The sequence below is a fragment of the Mesoplodon bidens genome (genome assembly GCF_964165515.1).
Source record: "Mesoplodon bidens genome assembly, chromosome: 3".
In the NCBI taxonomy this organism is placed as follows: Eukaryota; Metazoa; Chordata; class Mammalia; order Artiodactyla; family Ziphiidae; genus Mesoplodon; species Mesoplodon bidens.
In genome coordinates, this window is record NC_138178.1 from 8,390,640 (window position 1) to 8,415,405 (window position 24,766).

At 37.9% G+C, this 24,766-nt stretch overlaps 1 protein-coding gene across 2 annotated transcripts in view; it reads right to left on the bottom strand.

Moving 5' to 3' along the window:
- PRPF18 (pre-mRNA processing factor 18) overlaps window positions 1-24,766 on the bottom strand; it is a 49,765-nt gene that overhangs the window by 13,481 nt on the left and 11,518 nt on the right. The window contains exons 2-10 of one of the 2 annotated variants that reach the window (XM_081229339.1): window positions 21,031-21,108; window positions 20,890-20,916; window positions 18,241-18,345; window positions 16,207-16,320; window positions 10,213-10,359; window positions 8,745-8,813; window positions 7,205-7,345; window positions 7,001-7,072; window positions 4,636-4,791 (exon numbers count right to left, since the gene is read on the bottom strand). In XM_081229339.1, the coding sequence (XP_081085465.1) occupies window positions 4,636-4,791; window positions 7,001-7,072; window positions 7,205-7,345; window positions 8,745-8,813; window positions 10,213-10,359; window positions 16,207-16,320; window positions 18,241-18,345; window positions 20,890-20,916; window positions 21,031-21,108 (909 nt within the window). The remainder of the gene's footprint in view (window positions 1-4,635; window positions 4,792-7,000; window positions 7,073-7,204; window positions 7,346-8,744; window positions 8,814-10,212; window positions 10,360-16,206; window positions 16,321-18,240; window positions 18,346-20,889; window positions 20,917-21,030; window positions 21,109-24,766) is intronic. The other variant, XM_081229338.1, reaches the window with a different exon arrangement.

Here is a 24,766-nt window from a genome sequence, read left to right on the forward strand (position 1 = left end):
TTGCAAACGAAGCAACTGACAAAGGATTAATCTCCAAAATATACAAGCAGCTCATGCAGCTCAATATCAAAAAAGCAAACAACCCAATCTAAAAATGGGCAGAAGACCTAAACAGACATTTCTCCAAAGAAGATATACAGATTGCCAACAAACACATAAAAGGATGCTAAACATCACTAATCATTAGAGAAATGCAAATCAAAACCACAATGAGATATCACCTCACACCGGTCAGAATGGCCATCATCAAAAAATCTACAAACAATAAATGCTGGAGAGGGTGTGGAGAAAAGGGAACCCTCTTGCACTGTTGGTGGGAATGTAAATTGATACAGCCACTATGGAAAACAGTATGGAGGTTCCTTAAAAAACTAAAAATAGAACTACCAAATGACACAGCAATCCCACTACTGGGCATATACCCAGAGAAAACCATAATTCAAAAAGAGTCATGTACCAAAATGTTCATTGCAGCTCTATTTACGATAGCCAGGACATGGAAGCAACCTAAGTGTCCATCGACAGATGAGTGGATAAAGAAGATGTGGCACATATATACAATGGAATATTACTCAGCCATAAAAAGAAACGAAATTGAGTTATTTGTAGTGAGGCAGATGGACCTAGAGACTGTCATAGAGTGAACTAAGTCAGAAAGAGAAAAACAAATACCGTATGCTAACACATATATTTGGAATCTAAAAAAAAATAATAATAATGGTTCTGAAGAATGTAGGGGCAAGACAGGAATAAAGACGCAGACGTAGAGAATGGACTTGAGGACATGGGGAGGGGAAGAGTAAGCTGAGACAAAGTGAGAGAATGGCATGGACATATATACACTACCAAATGTAAAATAGACAGCTAGTGGGAAGCAGCCACATAGCACAGGGAGATCAGCTTGGTGCTTTGTGTCCCCCCTAGAGAGGTGGGATAGGGAGGGTGGGAGGGAGACGCAAGAGGGAGGAGATATGGGGACATATGTATACATATAGCTGATTCACTTTGTTATACAGCAGAAACTAATACACCATTGTAAAGCAATTATACTCCAATAAAGATGTTAAAAAAAATTAAAAGAAAAATTACCCTATTAAATGACTTTCACTATTACCTCCTCAGCAAATAGCTTAGGTTTGGGTTTATACATTTACCAGGGGTCAGCAAACTACGGCCCACGGGCCACTTGCCCCTTTTATAAATGGAGTTTTACTGGAACACAGCCACTGGTTGCTTTCACACAGCTGTAGGGTTGAAGAGTTGTAGCAGAGACCTATGAAGCCCAAAGCCTAAAATATTTACTACCTGATCCTTTAAGTTTGTCACTTCCTGACTTAAACTTCAAATAATATATTTAAACTGTCCCTTTGTAGGAATAATTCAACTCAACCTCACCCAAATACCAAAATAAGAGGAGAAAGATTTAAAAGACAGCTTAGGAAATCACTCACTTAATTGTAATCAAGAATTTCGTAAAACGCTAACATGGGGGTGGCTTCATTGTGCCTTGAGCTGCACTATGGGTTTATTTTAAGACAGATCAAAAACTGGTACTTTATTTGGCCTCACACAATGCTAATTTTTTGTTTTTGTTATTGCCAATATTTTAAAAATAGGAGCATATGCTTTTTTAAAAAAATTACAGATTCTAGTTACCTCTAAAATAAAAAATAAAGGAAGATGGAACAACACTAGAACCATATTCCTACAAGGTACCAATGAGCTGAAGTGACTCCAGTAATGCTGAGGCTAAGACTCAGCTGACACTTCACACTGTGCTTGCGCTGTCCACTTTTTAAAGTTTTTATTTTATATTGGAGTATAGTTGAACTAACACAACATTGGTAATCAACTGTCCACTGTTCTTATCACAGAGTTGAGAGGAAAATGAAAATACTGCTTCTATCTGTGGCTACATGAAAAGTAGGAAAAGAAAAGAGAGACCAAGGGTCAGGGGCTTCTTAACACTCAGCTCACCTGTTACCCGACTATCCTGGGTGTGTGAGTTTGCAACCTCAGGTTTAAGCAATGGCCTCTAGGGAAAATGGCAGAGAAGTATCAGAGAAATCAACAGACCAGAAAGGGCAACAGTTAACTGGATGCTTGCACACATCAAGTGGTAGGGATCCCCCCCATATCCTCTAAAGCAGCCCTACTCCTATTTTGGGGCAATTCTGCCTGTTAAAAAGCTTCTTTGGGGCTTCCCTGGTGGCGCAGTGGTTGAGAGTCCGCCTGCCGATGCAGGGGACACGGGTTCGTGCCCCGGTCCGGGAAGATCCCACATGCCGCGGAGCGGTTGGGCCCGTGAGCCATGGCCACTGAGCCTGCGCATCCGGAGCCTGTGCTCCGCAACGGGAGAGGCCACAACAGTGAGAGGCCCGCGTACCACAAAAAAAAAAAATCTTCTTTGTACTATTTTTGCAACCTCTTACCAGTCTCTCATTGTTTCAAAACAAAAAGATTAGAAAAAGAAAGAATCCTTTCCTTACACTGACCAGAAATGTGCCTTCATTCCTATACCTTACCTGGTCCTTAACTGTAGAGGGACAAGTTTAATCCCTCTTCCACCAGAAAGTTCTCTCATTATCTATAGTTACCCAGACCCCCACCAAGAGTCTCCTTTCTCAAGGACTAGGGAAAAAAAAAAGCAAGACTTTTACCTCTCATCCTCTAGAGTATTCATTCATTCAGCAAATATTTACTGAGCACCCACCATGAGTACTATTCCAGACTCTGCAGACACGACAGTGAACTATGCTCTTGCCTTGTGCAACTTATACTAAATTATTACATCTAATAATGTAGCATAAGCTATCATTAGACTTTCCAGTAGCCATACTGTACTACTGTTATTGTACTTAAATTCCCTAATTCTTCCTCATATACATTGCTCAAACTGTACGCTCAAGTCTAACTTGACTTGTTAGAAGTCTGAGTTAGACTTCCAAATTTCTTTACGGTCATCATTGCTAAATATTATATTTTTAGAATCTGCTTTTTTCTTCAGTCTGTCAAGAACTTCTGGAATGCAAATTTCTTTTCCACCTGAACGCACACCCTATCCCTTCTGTTTCTTAATGTCTGTAAATCTGATAAATATACCTCTCAGTACAGTCATCCAAATTGGTCATTAAAATTGTTGAATAGGACAGTATTGAGGTCACTAAGAGCCCCATGGCATGTCCCTAGCATGCACCCAAACAGACACGGATCCATTATTTAGTATGCATGGCTTCTCTCACTCAACAAGCTGAGTCCACCTGATCATTTTATCATATTTACATCTGTACACAAGAATATTATTGGATTTAGGTCAAACACTTTCCTAAAGTTCAGATACAGTATGTTCGCCAATTTTCCCCAATCACCTTGGGAAAAAGGGGGAAAAACATTTTAATGGGAAGAGTTAAAAAGGAAGAACAATGGAGGAAGGACAGGTCACTGTATAGCTTCCAAAATAAACCAGAAGTCTTTAAAATACTAGGCATATTTTTAAAAAGAAAAATCAGTTTATAAGATGATGGTAATCATACCATTGTCTAAAGAAGATGCTGTCTTTAAGACAATTTATCTAATTATATGAACTCTTATACACACGATAGCTTTGGCCATGGTATAGCTGAACACAATTAGCAAATTTAATCACTGGCAACTGTTTTCTATTGTTAAAGCCAAACCACTTTTTTCCCCCCAACTAAAAGCTTTTTGCCTTCGCTACGGTCAATGGTGGTTATTAAGAAAATGGAAATGTTTTGAATTTCCACAGTATATTTGAACTCTATAAGTTCTACAGTTCACATTAGGGGGTCAGGTTGAAATCATACTTTAAAATGCTAATATATATGAATAAGGTACAAAGCATGACACAAAATAACCTTTAGCACTTGGAATTGAAATGCAATGAAAAGATAATCCATGAACATGATAGTGACTGTTGTCTGGCACAAATTCTGAAAGCACTTTCGGCATTTTAAGTGAATCCTACACTTTAAATAAACTTTCAGAGTTTCATCTTCAAGCTTTAGAGTTAACATCCAGCAAAAGTCATTAAACAGACACAACCTGGGATTTCTGAAACCTTGGCAAAAGCTAGATAACAGTTGGGGGTTTTTTCCCACTAAAAAGAAAAGTTTAACCCAACAGCAGTGTAACCAGGTTTATGTGAGGCATGTATAACTTTAAGAAAATAAACTATAAATACTTTAAATCTATCTGTGTATGAAAGTGTTGTTATAAATTATTTAAAAATATTTACTAGCCAAATTTTTACCATTCATACCTTTTTGGCCTAGATGTTAATCTACCTTGAAAGTAACAAAATGTGAATTATTGCAAAATACTCTAAATTCGTCATTCTTTAGTAAACTCCCAAAGCGAACAGCAATAGTGTTATTTCACTACTGAGGTAATTAAAGCACAACACTTCACCCTGTCTTACATCATATATGAAACCTAAAAGGTTTCTATCTTATAGTACAGTGGAAGGTGTCTTAAATACAAGTACTACTTACATAAAGAGTGGACTTGCATCCTATCATGCCGTATCCAATCACTATAATTCTCCTCCTCTCAAAACTTAGTTTGAGAAGCGGGGAATGTTAACCTCCAGAGCACTTTTCCCTCCAAACTGCTTACCTGAATATACTTCCGCTGCGTCTCATCATTTAAAACATGTGCAACGTGCTTGGAAAAAATCTTTTCCCTACCAGTTCTGGCATGGATGCCAACCATAGTGACACCAATAGGCCAAGGGGCATTTCCAATGGCCATCTGAAGATAAGCATCGTTAGCCTAAAAAGAAAGTTGAAGAAGAGATCAGGAAAGCAGAAATATTCTGCTGGTCCCAATTTTCATTTAGTATTTCACAGCCCTTCATGATGAAATTTTCATCCATCTCTTGGGTGTGTTGAAAATATTACCATTCCCATTATTCGAACAAAAGAAATTAAAATATGGGGTGACTGACTGCTTACCCAGGACCACAAATGTCTGTGGAAAAACAGAAACCAACACTAATCCAGTGAGTAAAAAGACAAAACATTCCTTTGCAGCCTTGGTGCACTGGAAGTTACTACATTTCAGATCTGGAATTACCGGGCAGGTAATTTGATGCACTGACAAAAACTCTAGTCTGAGTTTCCGTTAGACCTAGTGTTCTCCCCAGGTGGTCACAGAGAAGACAGAGGCTAACTAGTTTTTCATAAACTACAACTACTCCCCGCGCAGCAGTGCAGACCTCTGAAAGCAGTGTGGGCTCTGTGTGCTGGGACCATCACATCGGGTCCACAGCAGATGTGTAAACAGAGATTAAATACTGGCCCTCGAGCCAAATAGCTAAAGGATGAGAGCATTTCACTTTGGCTCCCCAAACCTCCCACCTGCCAAGAACCTTAAAAGCGACTAAATGAGAAGAGAGAAAGAAATGAAGAAAAATGGCTCTGTTTCTAAACCAAGCCTGGCTACCTGGGCTGGGGTGGGGGACAAAACAGAAAGCAAGTAAACTCTACAAGACCCCAATGGTTTTAGAGAGGCTTACACAGCCAGGCCTCAAAGAGATCTTCATTTAAAAATCAAACAACTATGAGACTGATATACTGAATTTAAAAACAGCATATACACATTTTTTTAAATCCCTGATACTTGTGAGTGCAAAGTTTAACACTGGATATTAACTGATAAAATTTCCAATATTCAGTTTCCCCAAATTTCCAAAGAAGACTGTCCTAATATTAAGTTTTAGTTCTTTCTGTACTTTATATAAAATAAACTTTCACCAGCTTCTCACATACGAGAATGAGAAAAGGATCAAGAGGGAAGGCATCGCCTCTAGTAGGCAAGTGCCATGAATTCCTTCTGCGCTGATGGTGACCTTATCCATCCATCCCGATGCGATCATCCCTGGTAAGCTCCAGGCAACTCACAGAAACTATCCAAATATAAAACTCATAGCTATAAAGCAGAAACGCTTTCTTTGACTAACCAACAGGCTCTCATCTAGAGGGACTAAAACCACTACTTGAGCCCATTAGCATGAGGCTCTCGTCAAGGAGACCTCCAGTCACCCAGGATCACCCACAGTTCCTTCTGAGGACAGACACTCAGAGCACAGGAATAAGCAACGCATCCCCACTTTTCTGGCAGAGTCCCATCGAGGCTCTGGAACTGTCACTGGAGATGCTGCACGGAACCCTCCACTCCTCCTCTCTTGGGAGGCACAGCCACTGGAAGCCTCCCTCCTCAAACTCGGCTGATGGCCCACGAGCAGGGGTGCACTTCCAATCCCATTAGTGGCGCAAGAGGCCCTTCTCTTCTTGTTCGCCACACTGACTGATGGCCTTCCACCTCCTTTCTAAACTCTCCCCAAGGAGCACATGGACACCAGAGCTCTCTCCTCTGCCACCTGGTCCCAGAGTCCACTCAGGAATAAAGACACTGCAGCAGGGGAAGCGTCTCCCCTCCTGGGCTTTGCTATTGTTGCAGTACTGAAATGGGAGAGAGGAATTCTGGCAGCCTTACTTAGAACATTTTCTCAGAGAAACCAGCATAAAGGGCGGTTAAATTCCACTGTATCATTAGTACAACGGTTCAGCTATATTATGGATTAAGTAGGTTTTTATAGCTGGCCTGGGAAACTAATCTATGTAACATTGCTTCTACGGGAAAATTTGTTCCAAGCCATAATCAACAATCTAAAAACTTTGAAATTCAATCCCATTCATGAAATGAATGCTGCCTATATCCAGTTCGTGAAGAATCTTTACACCTTCCTTAAAAATGACTAAAAAATACAGTGTGGTCTGAAACATTATTATTCATGCCTAACAATAAAGCTAACAATATATTAGAAAATGAAAGGTTGTTTTTTATTTTTTACTACTAATTCATTTCACATTTATCCTAAAATCTTCTATTAAAATACTCCCACACGAGATGAACATATTATGTACACAACCTAGGTATGCTCATGAACATAATTCTGATGCACAGCATGGTACTGTACCTTCACATATTCCCTCTGCAACATGAATTTAATGATATCTGTTATGGATTCTTTAATATCGGCAGGAAGATTCTGGAAAAGAAAAAAAAAGCATAACTAAATTTTGGAAGCTACAGTGTGTCGTTACAGACTGCATTTATTCTAACCTTATATATTCTATTTTTTTTAAATCAGTTAACAAAAGCATTTTTCACGAAACCTCACCCTTTTCCGTAGCTTTCTGAAAAGGGGTCTGAGATAGGACTCGGTCTGTTTCTGAGTAGCACTGTTGAGTTTACCCTGGACGCTGCGCTTCACATAATCCTCTCTGGCATTCAGCTCCTTAGCCCAAACACCAAGAAGAAACTGTGGAAAAAAGGGTAAATTCAGACTACAATGCCACCCAGTGGTTCTGTAAGCTTAAAAGTTCTCTGATGCACAAAATGGTATACACTCATCCTTAGAGTCAATGTCCTGACTGATTAAAACATCAACCAATAGGTAACTAATGAACTATCTCTGCTTAGTGCGTCACGTATGTTTTAATGTAGTACCTTTGGCAAGTCACAGACTTCCCTGTTCTACACTTCTCCCAGCTCAGATGCGATCCATTTCCCCTGAAAGAGCTATCAAATTTCACAGGCAACTGCTTGACAGAAATAAACTTTTACTTGTATTCCTATTACATAAAATTCAACCTACCTAGACTCATCGGCCATAATGCCATATGTGCTGTGATATTTAATCAATCTTCCAAGGATGATGTTGTAGTATTTGGACTTTCTACTTTTGCAGTAGAGACCACAATTCAATGAAAAATTCCCTCTAAAGTGCCTGACCAAAGGAGAAGGAAGGAAAAAACGAAGGAAAATAAAAGAAACTATGACCAGCCCCCACCCTGCCCCAGAAAACTACCCAGGTGCCCCCTGAGTTAAACGGCACAAACAGCATCCTTGCCAGAGGCAGGTAAACACTGAAGGCTGAGGAAGCCATACTCCCCTAGCGGTGTTACCTATGCATGCCCTACATAGGGAGAGGCTGTCACTCAAAGAGGAAATTCTAGTTCATGCTAGATCCCACCACGCCCTAGCTAATTCCATGCCAAGTCCTCAATGGATTGAGAATCTTGATGACTAATTATGTTGTATTTAAACTGTAAATACAAGTAAAAGCATTTCTTGCATTTATATCTCTTGTTCTGAAGACAAATAATTTGTGAATAAATGTTAAAAGGGATCTGGGATTTGCATATACTCTACCTAAACCACTGAAAGAGGAATTCCGGGAAGAATGAATGAGCTAATCTCAAGTCTCTGAAAGGTTACTCGAGTGTTTGCTTTTTTCCCTGTCAATGTCTTCCCACCTCCTTCCATTCCTTACTGTCATCATCTCTCAGAAAAGCTTCTCCTTATTGCACTCCTTCCCAGAGTGTTTAAAAAAATTTTTTTAATCCTTAAAACGTCTTGTTCATTCCACTGCTATGATTCTTTTCAGTGTATTTACATTAATAACTCAGCTTTACAACTGCTATGAAGAAAGTAAATATACATTTTCTTTGTTTAACCTCTATATCCAAGCACATAGGAATATTATAAACACCGTAGGTGCAGAAATGTTTAGTGAGGATTTCCCTTTCCAGTCTTTAACTCTTAAACAATTCAAAAATGAAAAACCAAAAAAAAAAAAAAAAACCAAAAAACAAAAAGACAGACCAGTTCTTAACTAAAGAAAACGTGTGCTCCTTTCCTAGCCAAAAAGTACATACCTTAAGGAACTTGGTAATGATGTCCATGTCTTTATGATCATCACCTTTTCCTAAAGACTCTCCCAGGGCCTGAAGAAAAAGAATGCTTCTGTTCATTAGTCAAGAGCAACAGTGGAACACATACATGATCAACACCAGACTAAACATGGCTCTTTATTACATATACGTATGGTCCAATTTTGATTTAAAACCCTGATGGAATTTCTAGATAGATTAAAAAAAAAAAAGACAATTTGCCATTTAAATTTAGAGAGCATGTTATCTTTTGTGACTCAAAGAGGGAGTAAAGGGAGAGACTGATAATGAACATGAGGTTTCTTTTTAGGGGAGCAAAATGCTCTAAAATTAGATTGTGATGATGGTTGTAGCAACCTGTGAATATACTAAAAACCACTGAATTGTACACATTAAATGGATAAATTGTATAGTATGTGACTATCTCCAAAGTTGTTTGAAACGAAGGAAAAAAGAAAAAAATGTCCAGAACTGGTTGCTCACACCAATTACTGCAGTAAAATTTAGGGGGTTGAGGTATAATTAAAAGGACATCTTCCTTAACTACAATCTCACTCACAGCATGCAATGTGGGTTAAGAGCCAGGAACGAAAGGTGACAGAAAAAATAACTATGTTTTATTAACCATTAAGAACTTTAAACTAAGTCATATTATTTTTGCTCATGCTAGATATTTAGATAATACAACTTTTAAATAAGATTACATATATCACTCCACATTCAACACACTGGCAAAAATAAGAAAGCAAGATACTGCCAAGTGTTGGCAGGGATGCAGGGATACAAGACACTCACACACTGCTGGTGGAGGGTGGAGACTGGCAAACCCATTACAGAGAGCAATTTGGCAGTACTCCGACAAGTTAAACATATATCAGAAGCAGTCCTGCTTCTGCTCCAGAGGGCTCATGTGCAAGCCTGTTTGTCACAAAGCTGTCTGTGGTAACAGGGAGCTGGGAGCAATCTCACTGTCTGTCGTTATGGCGAACAAAAAGTAAAAGGCAGTGAACACCACAGTGTACGAAATGCTATGTTAACAGTTCAAATCAAAGGTTTAGATGTACCTAAGGTATCAAGGATGGAACTTGACATAGTTCTAAGTGGAGAAAAAGTGAATGCAGAATGAGGAATTTCACAGTAAAATATCATTTATGTGTATACCGAAACACATGCAGACAAAACACTACTGGTCCTAGAAGACCATCAACAAATCAAAGGATACACACCAAACATGTCAGCATGAATACTTTTGAAGGCGGGAAGTAGGGGAATGTGTATAGAAAGTGAGAAAAAAGGGAGTGAAGAAACACACGGCACGAAACAGAAGAAGGGCCTTTGTAGTGACCAACGACGCCAGCACGCTGTACACTGGGGAGTCTGAGGAGCTCAGCCATCTGCCGCAGGGAATGAAAGGCGCGCGACGGGGACTCGGGCAGGGAGGTGGAGGGACCACCTCTAGCTCTTCAATCGTGGTGTTTTCTTCGTGGACCTTCAGATCGTTCTGGGCGTCCTCCTCTCCAGGCTCCTGGCCGCCCACGATTTCATTCAGGTACTGCTGATCTATCTTGTCCAGAGCTGCCTTCAGATCGTTCCGCAATCCCTGAGGAAAGGTGAAGAGTCACATCTGGTATGAAATCCCACGGACGGTTCACTTCTGAGTTCTCTCTCTAAGGATGAGTACGATCCACTTTGTTCTCCTCAAAGAACTCAAATAATATTTCAGTTTATTACACAGCTATCACCACTGTCCATGCAAAGTCAATTCTTATGAACATATTTAGATTTAAGAGAATGTACACACAATAGGTAATCTGATGGTCAGAAAACTAAAACATACGAGTGACAAACCCAAATAAGAATAGGCATTAACGCTGTAAGTTTCTAATGAGGCCCTAGTGAAAGTGACCAGGTCTCCACTGGTCCCCAACCCATTTTTCTGGTTCACTGAAAATGTCTAACAACTGCAACTATTGATACTTTGAACTCCCAAAACATTTGGAAATGTCAACAGTATAAAACCAGGCTCTCAACCATACCCTAGGATTTCACTATGTTTCTAACAAACCAGCAAATTCCATATTCTATTCACTTCCAGTTTGTGACCACTTGGTAAAAAATGGAAGCCTTAAAGCTAGACCCTTGGCATATACCACATACAAAAATTAACTCAGGGGCTTCCCTGGTGGCACAGTGGTTGAGAGTCTGCCTGCTAATGCAGGGGACACGGGTTCGAGCCCTGGTCTGGGAGAACCCCACATGCCACGGAGCAACTAGGCCCGTGAGCCACAACTACTGAGCCTGCGCGTCTGGAGCCTGTGCTCCGCAACGAGAGGCCGCGATAGTGAGAGGCCCGCGCACCACGATGAAGAGTGGCCCCCGCTTGCCACAACTAGAGAAAGCCCTCGCACAGAAACGAAGACCCAACACAGCCAAAATAAATTAATTAATAAACTCCTACCCCCATCATCTTAAAAAAAAAATTAACTCAAAATGGATCGAAGACCTAAATGTAAGAGCTAAAACTATAGAACTCTTAGAGTTAACTAACAAAACAGAAAACAACCTGATTTAAAATGGGCAAAGGACTTTAACAGATGACATACGAACGGAACGGCCAGTACGTAAATGAAAAGATGCTCAACATCACTAGTCATTAAGGAAATGCAAATCAAACCACAAAGAGATACCACTTCACACCCATTAAGATGAATATTATCAACAGAAAACAGAAAATAACAACTTGGCTAGGATATGGAGAAACAGACCCTAGTGTACTGCTGGAAATGTAAAATGGTACAGCTGCTGTGGAAAATGGTATGGCAATATTTGAAAAAGTTAAACATACCCACACCAAGACACATTATAATTAAAATGTCAAAAGTTAAAGACAACTCCTACAATACAACACAGGCGGAGCAGTCTTTGACATAAATCTTAGCAATACTCTCTTTAATCAGTCTTTAAGGCAAAAGAAATAAATGGGGCGTGATTACACTTGAAAGGTTTTGCACAGCAAGGAAACCATCAACGAAACAAAAAGACAACCTACTGAATGGGAGAAAACATTTATAAATGATGTGACCCACAAGGGGTTAATATCCAAAATATACAAACAGCTCATACAACTCAATATCAAAAAACAACCCAATCCAAAAATGGTCAGAAGACCTGAACAGACATTTCTCCAAAGAAGACATGCAGATGGCTAACAGGCACATGAAAAGATGCTCCACATCACTAATTATTAGAGAAATGCAGATCAAAACCATAATGAGATACCACCTCACACCTGTCAGAATGGCCATCATCGAAAAGTCTACAAAACAAAAGTTGCAGAGGATGTAGAGAAAAGGGAACCCTCATACACTGTTGGTAGGAATGAAAATTGAGATAGCCACTAAGGAAAAGAGTATTCAGGTTCCTTAAACTAAAAACAGAACTACCGTATGATGCAGCAATCCCACTCCTGGGTATATACCCAGAAAAAAATGAAAATACTAAATTCGAAAAGATACATGCACCCCAATGGTCACAGCAGCACTATTTATGATAGCCAAGACATGCAAGCAACCCAAGTGCCCAACAGGCAACTGGATTAAGAAGATGTCTCTCTCTCACACACACACACACACAGAGGAATCTTACTTAGCCATAAAAAAGAATGAAATGCTGCCATTTGCAACAACATGGATGGACCTGGAGAGTATTATGCTTAGTGAAATAAGTCAGACAGAGAAAGACAAATACTGTATGATATCACCCATATGTGGAAACTAAAAAATAATACAAATGAAAGTATAAGCAAAACAGAAACAGAGAGATATCAAAACAAACTTGTGGTTAACAAGGGGGGAAGGAAAGGAGAGAGGGACAAATTAGGGGTATGGGAGTAACAGATACAAACTATTATATTTAAAATAGATAAGCAACAAGGATATACTGTATAGCACAGGGACTTATACCCAATATCTTATAATAACCTATAATGGAATATAATCTGCAAAAACCTGAATCACTATGCTCTATACCTGAAATTAACACAATACTGCAAAACAACTATACTTCAATTTAAAAAAATAAAAAACCAAAGTTAAAGAAGGAGAGCATCTTAAAAGCAGCAAGAGAGAAACAGCCTGTTTTGTACAAGGGAACCCCGCTCCCCATAAGACTATCAGGAGATTTTTTTCAGCAGAAACTCTGCAGACCAGGAGGGAACAGCACAATATATTCAAAGTGCTAAAAGAACAAACTTCCAAGGACACTGTACCCGGCAAAGTTATCATTCAGAACTGAAGGAGCAACAGTTTCCAGAGAAGCAAAAGCTAAAGGAGTTCATCATCACTAAACCAGCCTTATAAGAAATGTTAAAGGGACTTCTTTAAGCTGGCAAGAAACGGCACTAATTAATAACAAGAAAACATATGAAAGTATGTATCTCATTGGTAAAGGTAAATATATAGTAAAAGTAGTGAATTAATCACTCATAAAGCTAGTATGAAGATTAAAAGACAAAAGTAGTAAAAAGAACTCTAACTACAATAATTAGTTAAGGGCTACACAAGACAAAAAGATGTAAAATGGGGTATCAGAAAAATAAAACGTGGAGGGAGGGGAGTAAAAGTGTAGAGCTTCAGAATGTGCTCAAATTTACGAACTTTTAGACTGGTCCAGTTATTTATAAAAGAAATAAATTACAGGGATATAATGTACAGCATGGTGACTAAAGGTAATAATACTGTACTGCATATTTCAAAGTTACTCAGAGAGTAGATCTCTAAAAAAAAAAAAAAAGTCCTCATCACAAGAAAAAAAAAATTTTGTTGTAACTGTATAGTGATGAATATTAACTAGATTATTGTGGTGATCAGATAAAATCACTATGCTGTACACCTGAAATTAATGTTATATGTCAATTATACCTCAGTTTTTAAAAAGTACGTAAGAAACTCTAGTATTTGGGACAGGCTTGAATAAGATTAGAATACAGCAGGTTGTAATAAATTAATATTAAAAGCTAGAAGATTTTTCAAGTAATGAAATGAGCAGTAGAAAAATTAAATCAGGTAACAAAAACTGAATAGTTCACATTAGCATTTTAGACTATCTTTTGATAAGGAAAGTGACTCAGGAGATAGAAGAGAAACAAATATCAGTGAAATGAAGCATTACAAAACCACTTACCCTTTCCAAGAATTTAAGTTAGGAAAGTTTAGATGGAACTGAAAATAAAGAAAAACAAACTGCTGTGCACATTAATATAAATGAAGAAAAAATTTTAAATTCGTTATGATTTTAAAAAAAGCTAGACACAGGATCACCATATGATCTAGCAATTCCACTTCTGGGAATATATGCAAAAGAAGTGAAAGCTGGGACTCGAACAGATATTTATATACTTGTGTCCACAGCAGGATTATTCACAACAGCCAAAAGGCAGAAGCAACCTACATGTCCCTCAAGGATGAATGGATAAACAAAATGGGGTCCATATATACAATGGAGTATTACTCAGCCTTAAAAAGACAGGAAATGCTGACACCTGCTACAAAGCAGCTGCACCTTTAAGGCAGCATTCTAAGTTAGAAGGCCAGTCCGGGGAGCCTTCAGATGACCTCAGCCACAGCCCTCACCTGACTGCATCACATGCAAGACCCCAAGAAAAAAACTGCCCAGCTTAATTAGCCCAATCGAACCACAGAACTGTGAGGGAGAATGATAAATTACCTTAGGTTACTAGGTTTCAGGGTGGTTTGTTACCATCATAGATGACTGAGAAAGATTTTATAATAATGAATTGTTTTAAGCTGTAAGTTTTGGGGTGGTTTGTTACACAGACACAGACAACCACACCTGTCTCTCACTGAAAGAGCAAGTAAATAAGTTAATAAGGCCACAGAAGACCTGAACACCACCACTGTAATTCACATTTATCCAAAGCATAAAACATACTCTTTTCAAGAGTCCATGGAATGTTTGCCAAGACAGACCATAAGCTGAGCCATAAAACAAGATTAGAGTCCTAAAAGTAAAGCTAAAACTATTAAAGTTTAAGAAAATACCATCTCTTTAAGACCTTAGGGTAAGCAAAGATTTCTTAAGCAAAACACCAAAAGCAATAACCATAAAGCGAACTTCATCAAAATTTGGAAGTCCTGCCCATGAAGAGGCACCATTAAGAGAACAGGTAGGGCCTAGACTAGGAAAAAATAGACACAAAACATGAATCTGTATACCTGACAAAGAATCCAGAATACACATAAAGAACTCCTATAACTCAAAAATAAAAAGACAAACAACCCAACTGAAACATGAACAAAAGACACACTGCATAGAGAAAGATATGGCCAGTAAGTCTATGAAAAGATGCTCATAATCTTTAGTTATCAGGGAACTGTGAATAGAACCACAATGAGATACTACCACAATACAAGAGAATGGATAAAATTTAAAAGACTAACAATAACAAACACTGATGAGACACTGGAAATATTTGGCATTTCCTAAAAAGTTGAGCATACATTTACTCTTACTATACTATATAGCAATTCCACTTCTAAGTATTTACCAGAGAGATAAAAACGTATTTACCCAAGAGGAATAACACAGATCCAAAAAAGATCTGTGTAAGAATGTTCACGGCAGTTTTATTCATAACAGCCCAAAGCTAGAAACATATTCTGATATATTCATACAGCTGAATATCATCAGCAATGTAAAGGAACAAACTACCAACATCCACAATAACACGGATGAATCTACAAAATATCACATTGAGCAAAAGAAGCCAGACACATCCTCTAAATTCACTGGTGGGGATAGAATTTAACAAGGTGGTTGCCCAGGAGTGGAGGAAGAAGAACCTGGGGACTGGCCAAGGAGGAGTGCTGGGGAACTTTCATGTGTGTGTGATGAAAATACTCTATATCTTCATAAGGGTAGTGGCCACGTACTTGCATGTATTTGTCAAAATGCACTAAACTGCATGCCCAAGAGGTGTGCTTTCTAAAAGAAAATTAAAGAAAACCTGGGACTTTCCTGGTGGTCCAGGGGTTAAGAATCCTCCTTCTAATGCAGGGGACACAGGTTTGATCCCTGGCAAGGGAACTAAGATTCCCACATGCCGCGGGGCAACTAAGCCCACACGCCGCAACTACTGAGCCCGCACACCACAACTAGACCTCGAGTGCCACAAGTAAGACCTGATGCAGCCAAAAATAAATAAATAAATAAATACTGAAAAATAATAAGCCAAAAAAATAAACTCACACACACACACAAAATTAAAAAAAAAAAAGAAAACTTACATTCAGCAGCAGTTATCTGGCAACTTTATTTTTCCTTTTTTCTCTATAGTAAGTAATGCAATTAGTTGAACTCTGTCGAAGTCCATACTATTCTCATTTATATGGTACAATGACATTCTTCTAGCTTGGTTCTGACTTCTTACCTTATTAACTTCCGGTGTGAGGATCTCTATTTTTCTTAAACGTTGAAAAGCATCATAATCAGTTTCTCCAAAGAGTCTGATTGGTTCTCCTCTTTCTCTTAATCTCCTGATAACCTATTAAAAAAATATATCAAACAACAATAGTAATTCCCTATGTCATTAGTAATAGTAATTCTTATTTTAGGAGACCAAATACTTATTTTGGTAAGTGAAAAGTAGATGCAAAAAGTAAGTTATATTTCTTTTTCTTTAGTTTCCACTAACAGATATACTGAATTATTGTCATATCTTAAATAACCCTAATGGTTTAGGTCATTTGGCGAGTGTTTCAAGTAGAATACATAAGAAAAACATTACGATGGGAGGGAGTGATAACACTTATAAAGAGAAAAAAATAAAATAAAACCAAGCCTGGAGTCAGCGATAAGTCAATGACCATAGACTGAGTCGGCACTGCAGTACTACATTAAAACCAAAACCTAGTACCTCAGAGGAGAAAGTGAGTTACAAATGGAGGGAGGGGGACGTGCAGGGCTTTTGAGAGCCTGATAATACTCCTCCTTGACTTCGGCCATCGTTATACGAGTGCTTGTTTTGTAATTATCCACTATATCACACATGTTTTACACACTCTTTGTATACGTGTGGTATTTCATAAAAAGGACAAACAAGAATTATAATTAAGAAAATAAGTTGTAATTTTAAAATACCAAGAACTTTATCTGGGAACATAAATAGTATCACACTTAGAAACCACTGGCAGGGCTCCCACTGGATTAAATGAAACTCGGTATTAAAAAAACTTAAGAGGTCGTCTAGTGCCATCTCCAATCCATGCAGAAATGACCTCAAAAACACCTTCGTCTGGTCCCTGTCTGACAAATGACAAAAATCACACCTCTTCATGAAACAGCCCATCCCATTTTTGGACAGATATGTTATGCTTCTCAAAATAAATGAAAAGCTACCTCTCTCAATTATCTCAGTTCTTCTTTATGAAACGACAGAGAATATTCAATGCTTTTTCAAAATTAGAACTGTGGTCAATGGATCTTTTTAAAAATCTCAAATATTCTTCGTTTCAGGCCAAGTATTCAAAGTCCTTCATCTAATTTTCACACACAGCCTCTGGAGTCAGTGCTCCTTTCCTCTGAGAGTTTCCTTTTGCTGAAAGTTAATTTTGTTGTGTACCTTGTGTACAGTCTGAATTTTTTCACAGGAATATCTTAAAATTTTGTTGTTGGTGTTATTGCTGAAGGAAAATAATAGTTGATATTGACCAGGGTACGGGCAAATACTATAGCTGAGAGTATGAACTGCTATAACAAGTCCGCAGGGCTCTCTGGTAATATGTCTCTAAAGCCTTAGGCATGTATATAGTCTTTAGTCTTTAGAACAGACTCCAGAAATCATGTTTCTAGAAAATTTTCCAAAGGAAAGTAATCATGTATTATTATACATGCAATGACATCTGTATGAGGGTGTTCATCTTAGTATGATCTAAAATAGGGAAATGCTGAGGCAACCTAAACGACCATTAGCACAGAATTGATTTTAAAAATAATAAAGTAGTTTTTAAATATTATGGGAAATTATGCAGTCATAAAGGATCATACAGATCTCTGTATTTTGACTTAGAAAGATGTATTAAGAGGAAGTAAGTTACAAAACACTAACTTACTTTCTTTTAATACATAATTTTTATTATTTTAAATAATTTAGACAACTTATCAAGTACAGTTATTTAGAATATATGCATTTAATTATACTTAGAATGTGTTTAGTTTTTAAAGTTCAGAATGATAGTCTTTAAAAACAACTTAAGACATAAGATAGTAGACAACAGTACCAAGAAAAGCAGAGATTAATTTAGAACCTCATGAAGAAAATTGAACTAGAATACTGTGCAGCTGGCCAGTTAAGTCATTTTATATGGGAAATAATGACAAAAGTTATTGCAAAGAACTAGAGATAAATGCAAATGCTGTGGAGATTTTTCTTTTTTTCCCACAAAACATTCATATAAAAACTTACCTCTTGCCTAGAAAGAGTCATGGGTAATTTTTCTTCTGCCAGTTCAAGTTCTAATACGGGATTCGATGAAGCTAATGGTTTCTGGTCCTCCTCTTCTGGCTGTATCTACATTAATAGCCAAAAGAAACGAAATTCTCCTTTTAAAATATAATATGGTTTAACATTTATCATTCTATACATTAGGTATTCATTAAACATGTTTTAAATACCAAAGGTCTTCTAAATGTTCCTCTGAGCAAAGAGCTCATAATCGATGTACATGCTTGTGAGAGCTCAGGGACACCCAAGCACAGACCATGCACCCAGGAGACAGCGTTCTTGCTACAGAAGTATAATGGTTTCCACAATCAAAAACTTTAAAAGGCTGAAATTTAGACTTATTTTCTCCCTAGACTCCAAGATTTTTACTTTCTTCTTAGAAACAATCAGCTTGCTTCTCCTCTTTGAGAAAATCATCTTACAGGGTTATTTGATCCTTGCTCTGGGTTTAAAAGGAAGACCAAAGAAAGGAACTGCTCTCTAACAAAAACCTGTGAAGCCTCAAGCTCCAGCTCTTTCCTCTCCTGATTTTTGAAAGGTGTTTTTCCAAGTGCACAGGAATCACTGCCAGACATGCAGAAAACTTCCCGATGCTACACAGAACTTGCCCACAAACTGAGCTGCGAACCTTGTGGGAAAATAATGAAAACCAGCACCTCTCTACTCATAGTACACAAAGAACAGAGTGGACATTCTTGCTCATATGAACCTGTGGAGAAAAAAATTTCTTCATATATTTTCTTGAGTCTGCTGCCCAAGTCACAGTTTACGAAAATTGAGTTCAGCATTTTATAAGCCCCACTGTGTGGTCTGTAAAAAAGATACTGAAACATGGTTTTCCATCTGAACCATAAGACAAACCTAAGATGCCAAAAGAAGTAAGATCAAAAAACAAAAATGATCAACATTAAGGAAAAACTCACATTCAGTTAAGAAAGGCTATATGGTTAAAATGATATAGTTTATGATTCTATAGATTAAAGATTATGTTAATCAGTGTTAACAGTGGTAACAGAAAATTTAGGTAAAGAAAACTAAACTTTCATATTTTCACAGACCAAATACCATCAAGCCTTAAAAAAAACGGTAACTGGTTTTTATAAAGGAATAAAAGTAACACATGCTGTATTTTCACTACTACCAAGAAGGAAATATTAAAAAGGCTTTAGATAGGAAACCCTGTGCTTTCTTTTTAAGCATAAAAACAGATATTGCTCCCCAAATCTCAGGATAAAAAACATTTTCAATTATAGAATGGCAGTGAATAACTTTAAGGAAAAGATCTAAGACATTCTGTCAGCTGGACTCAACATTACAAGCAGTACCTTTACAGTAATGATTTTGCTTCAGTGCTTTCCTCTATATAAGCGAGAAAGTACTGCCGTTATCATGGAAGCCATCTAAACAAAGCAAAACCGTCACTGTTTAAATTGTTTTCCTACCTTATCAAAAAGTTGAAAACAAATTCAGGGATCTGAGAAAGCAACAAGTCAGCAGACTAAAAACCCATGGTTAAGTGATTCTTATTCTAGTTCAAGCGTAAGTTTAGATAATGCTGGGCAAACAAAAGATGAAAATTCTTCTTTCTGAATATCTATCTATTCGATGGTTATCTACATAAAAACGTATCTTAATTTCCTAAACTAGAAGCAAATGAAATCAATGTACCTATGGAAAATATCAAAATACAAATATAAACTTTCATATTTTAGAAACCTATCAGAAACACTTCATTTTCAACACTTGCCCTCTCCCAAAAACACCAAAAGAAAGCAAACACATATACATACCATTTGCATTCCTCATGCTTCTTTCTAGAAATGCTATGCCAGATAAAATTAATTTCCAGAACTTTCTCCATTACATGCACAAGAGTATTATTTTATATCGATGTTCCACAAGCAAAAAATCGATTTCAAATTTATGATTTGTCAAAATTATTTCAATAGAACCTCTGAACTTTGTTTAAAAAATTATTCAACTAGATTTAGCCTTCTTATAATTTAAACACAACTTCACCTCGTTACCTTTAACCCCTCCCAATAAAAACCCCAACACATGATTAACTAGGTAATCTCAAAGATAATTTTAGTCATGCTTCTAAAGTATACAAAGTCTTCCAGACAACTCATTTATTTCTAACAAATATTTCAAGATCACATTTTCTATCCAATAGACTAAGCAGTGTTTGAAATGTGATACCTTATTACACAAAATGACACTGTATCTCAGGCAGAGGTACCTTAAGGCCAAAAGGGATTATTAACATTGCAAACATAAAAACAATGGCTTAAAACACTCAGGAGAAAGCAGGGAAAACACCACTGCTAATGCCACTGTTGTTGAATGAATAAAATCTTTTGAATCCTTTAAAACTGGACTTTTACTGGGAGAGGTGAGGAGAGGAGTGGTGGTGATGGTGATGAAAATGAGGTAGTATCAGATCAGGACTTAATTAAAAAGAAAAAAAGTCAAGCTTTGATCTCAAGCCACTTCATGCTGTCCACGAAAAGCCAAACCATTCCAAGCCAAAAGTCATGCATGTATTTTCCTAAATTCAAGATTAAAAAAAAGAAGAAGGAAAGAAAAAAGAAAAACAAAAACTCATACCTCTCCAGATGGCTTCTCATTTATAGGCTAATGTATAACATTAATAAATTGAACAGAGATCAATCGTTTTGACACTTCAACAACAGCTGTATAAATTTAAACTCAGAAATATACATTTAACATAAAAGCAGGCATTCATACCTTGTAGCCACATCTTTCAAAATATGCTTCCTCTTCTTTTTTTGCAAGTTCACTACGCTTGAAATATTTTTTATTTTCCTATTGAAGAAAGAAGTAAGTTAATGTCTGGGAAAAATTTCATGTCCCTTGGTCAACAACCTTGAAAGTTTTTCAAGAATTGTAAAGTTTTTTGGTTCACGGAGATTATACTGATTTCCTGAACACACCACCTGTGCTCAGCCCCTGTTCTAAACATGAGGTATTTCTCTTGCAGCATCAGTTTGACGGACATATCCAACAGCACAAAGAAGAAACCACCCACATTTTCCAAATGTTCACATTGTTTTTATTGAGTCTCCCAGTGTTTGAATTCAATTTCTACAAATGGATTCATTATGAACCACGTAAAATGAGATACTTCAATTATTTTCTCCTAACAGAACCAACCAAACCAAAATTATGGTAGCTTCAGCTGACATGTTAAATCTCACTACGAAGAGAGCTCCAAGGGTGTGCCCAAATTCTTTTTTGTCATCTGGAATCTTATTGTAATGATCAACTGTATTAGTATTAGACAACTTTTTATAATAATCGAGACAGAATGGTTTTGGAGAGTCTCTTCAGTAAAAAGATGGTTGAAAGGTATTTGTTTTAATATGACATGCTGTTAAGAGACAAACTCTAAATCTAGTGTGGCAGGTGGGAAAAAAAAGGTTAGTTCTTTCCATGCTATGCATAAAATTTTTCTGTTAAAAATGCAGTCCCTTGGATCATTTTGTAATGTATAAAACTATCAAATCACTATGTCGAACACCTCAACTAATGAAATATTTTACAGCAATTTTAATGTAAAAAATACAGTCCCTAATTTGGAGGCTTGTTACTATCTGCTTCTTAGATAATTATGTCATTGATAACTTAGCTCAAGTAAAGGTACTGCCCTACTTTACTAGTAGTAACCACAACAGTACCTCAGTAACACCTCGACACATGCGGTTAGCACCTCACAGCTCCAAAGCTCGCTCACTCAGGCAGGGATCACCAATGGATGCTAACACCACGACAAGAACGTGTGATAGTGAACAATGGAAAGACAAGGCTGCCACACTTGAACCCGCTGCTCAAGTTTGGCATCAATACCATGTACGTCCTATGTGAAGCACATAGGAAGTACACAGCAGACCACTTAGAAGTGTTCTCCCTAAAAATCTAAATTGGAGTCTAATCAAACAATTAACTTCCAGCTTACTGGAAATGTTAGGAATAGAGGAAAAAGCTCAAAACACCACTGGGAAGCAATCAAACATGAGCACATTTTACAAAACTAGCCCCAGTTTCTCCAACAAGTTGATGCATAAAAAAAAGTGGGGGACCTGGAAAATGTTTGCAATGAAAAGAAACCAAGAGTCGTAATAAACAAATGTAATGAGTGGACTTTGTGTGGATTTGATTTGAATAAACCAACTGTAAAAACATACATATGGGGCTTCCCTGGTGGCGCAGTGGTTGAGAGTCCGCCTGCCGATGCAGGGGACACGGGTTCGTGCCCCAGTCCGGAAGGATCCCACATGCCGCGGAGTGGCTGGGCCCGTGAGCCACGGCCGCTGAGCCTGCGCGTCCGGAGCCTGTGCTCCGCAATGGGAGAGGCCACAACAGTGAGAGGCCCATGTACCGCAAAAAAAAAAAAAAAAAAAAAAAAAAAAACATACATATGTATTTATTTTAATTCAATTGGGGACATTCGAACGCGAGAGGAGTATTTGATGGTATTAAGGACCCAATTTTAATTTTGTTGGTTGTGATCTTAATTCTATAAAAACATGGTCTTATTTTCTAGAGTTATATGTGTTGAGGAAAGACAGGAATTCATTATACAACTCTATTTGTGTGTATGTTTAAAACTAACAGCTCATGACAGTTTTTTTAGGTTCATTCATTAACTCAATAAGTATTTACTGACTTATCTGCTGTACCCCAAGCACAGCTTTACAGGTATGAAGATGAAGTTCCGGCGTACGGAACTGATGGTATCACCTGAACATCAAAACTAGTCTAAGAAAGGTGGGCGCAAATGATACCAACCCCGCTGTGGAGGCGAGAAACCTGAGACTCAGAAAGGCCACGTGACTTGCCCAGAACTCAGTGAGCCTCATGAGTTAACAGAAGCAGGACTAAGAACGCTGGTCCTTAAATCCTTTGTGCTGATCTAGTATTCAAGTTACAGTTCTTCACTCGCAAAACTCATTTCAGCATCATAAATTTTTCCTTTTGACTACGTGGCATGTACTGGTCGTATTTCAAATAAGTGCGTTGACAAACATGTACTGGCAGCCTCTCAGAACGAGCTGCTATGTAGGAAGAAAGTAGAAGGACTCTCCAGCCCAGAGACCATGGTCCAGTCTTGAACTATGGTACCTTGACTACCGTCTCTCAATTCCACTGACCACACCTAACAAAACCTTAAGCCTTGAACATCAATTCTCAAACTGTGGACTTCTGGGGGGGTCCCTAAGACCTTTTCAGAGGTTCCACTAGGTAAAATTTATTTTCATAATAATACTAAGATATATGTGCCCACCCCTTTTTCACTGTGCTCAGACCTGCACTGATGGTACAAAAAGCAATGGTGACGAAAACTACTGGAACCTTAGCATTAATGAAGGCTAAGTTTATGTACCAGTGGTCATTGTATTCTTCACCACCATGCACTTGCAGGAAAATAAAAAAGCCAGTTTCTCTTAAGAATATCTTGGGGCTTCCCTGGTGGCGCAGTGGTTGAGAGTCCGCCTGCCGATGCAGGGGACACGGGTTCTTGCCCCGGTCCGGGAAGATCCCACATGCTGCGGAGCGACTGGGCCCGTGAGCCATGGCCACTGAGCCTGCGCATCCGGAGCCTGTGGTCCGCAATGGGAGAGGCCACAACAGTGAGAGGCCCGCGTACCGCAAAAAAAAAAAAAAAAAAAAAAAAAAGAATATCTTGATAATACAATTTTACTAAATCTCACCCCTTGAGTACATGGCCTTTTAATATTTGGTATGATGAAATGAAATATATGAAGCACTTCCACTATATAATGGCGTAGGATAGTCCTCTCAAAGAAAAGCAAACTGGTTGATTATTCAGACCTGCATATCTGGCAAACATTTTCTCAAAACTGAACAAAGCAAACCTGTCACCTAAAGGAAAACAATGATAGTATTTGTTGCCTATGATAAAATTCCACCGGTCAAGCGAAAATCAGAAGGGTAGAAAAGTGGTATCCCTCGCTGTGAACTTGATGGCTTCCCAATACTTAAAGGCTTTTCTGATGAAATCAGTGGCGACATTAACAAATGTAATTTTTAAAATATTGTCTAATGAAACACATCAACATTGAGAAGATCTGCATAACTCAGCAAAGTTGAAAAAACTCATGATGTTAATAAAGGCAAGAGTTTACAAAATCATGCACAGGCAAAAGATCTATGACCAGGATAAATCAGAATAGATCTAGAGCAGAACAGGTCAATGTTAGTACACGAAAAGTCTATTGATATGCGTCAGAATCTAAGCTCTTAGCTAATCTTTAAGAAACTTACCACTTACCCAGTTTTGGTGTAGTATCAAAGAAAAATGTCCACAATTACTGAAAAGGCTATTAAAATACTCCCTTTTCCAACTACCTCTGTTTCAGGATGAATTTTCTTCACATACTTGAACAAAAACAACATACTGCAACAGGTTGAAAAAAGAAACAGGAGAATCCAACTGTCTTCT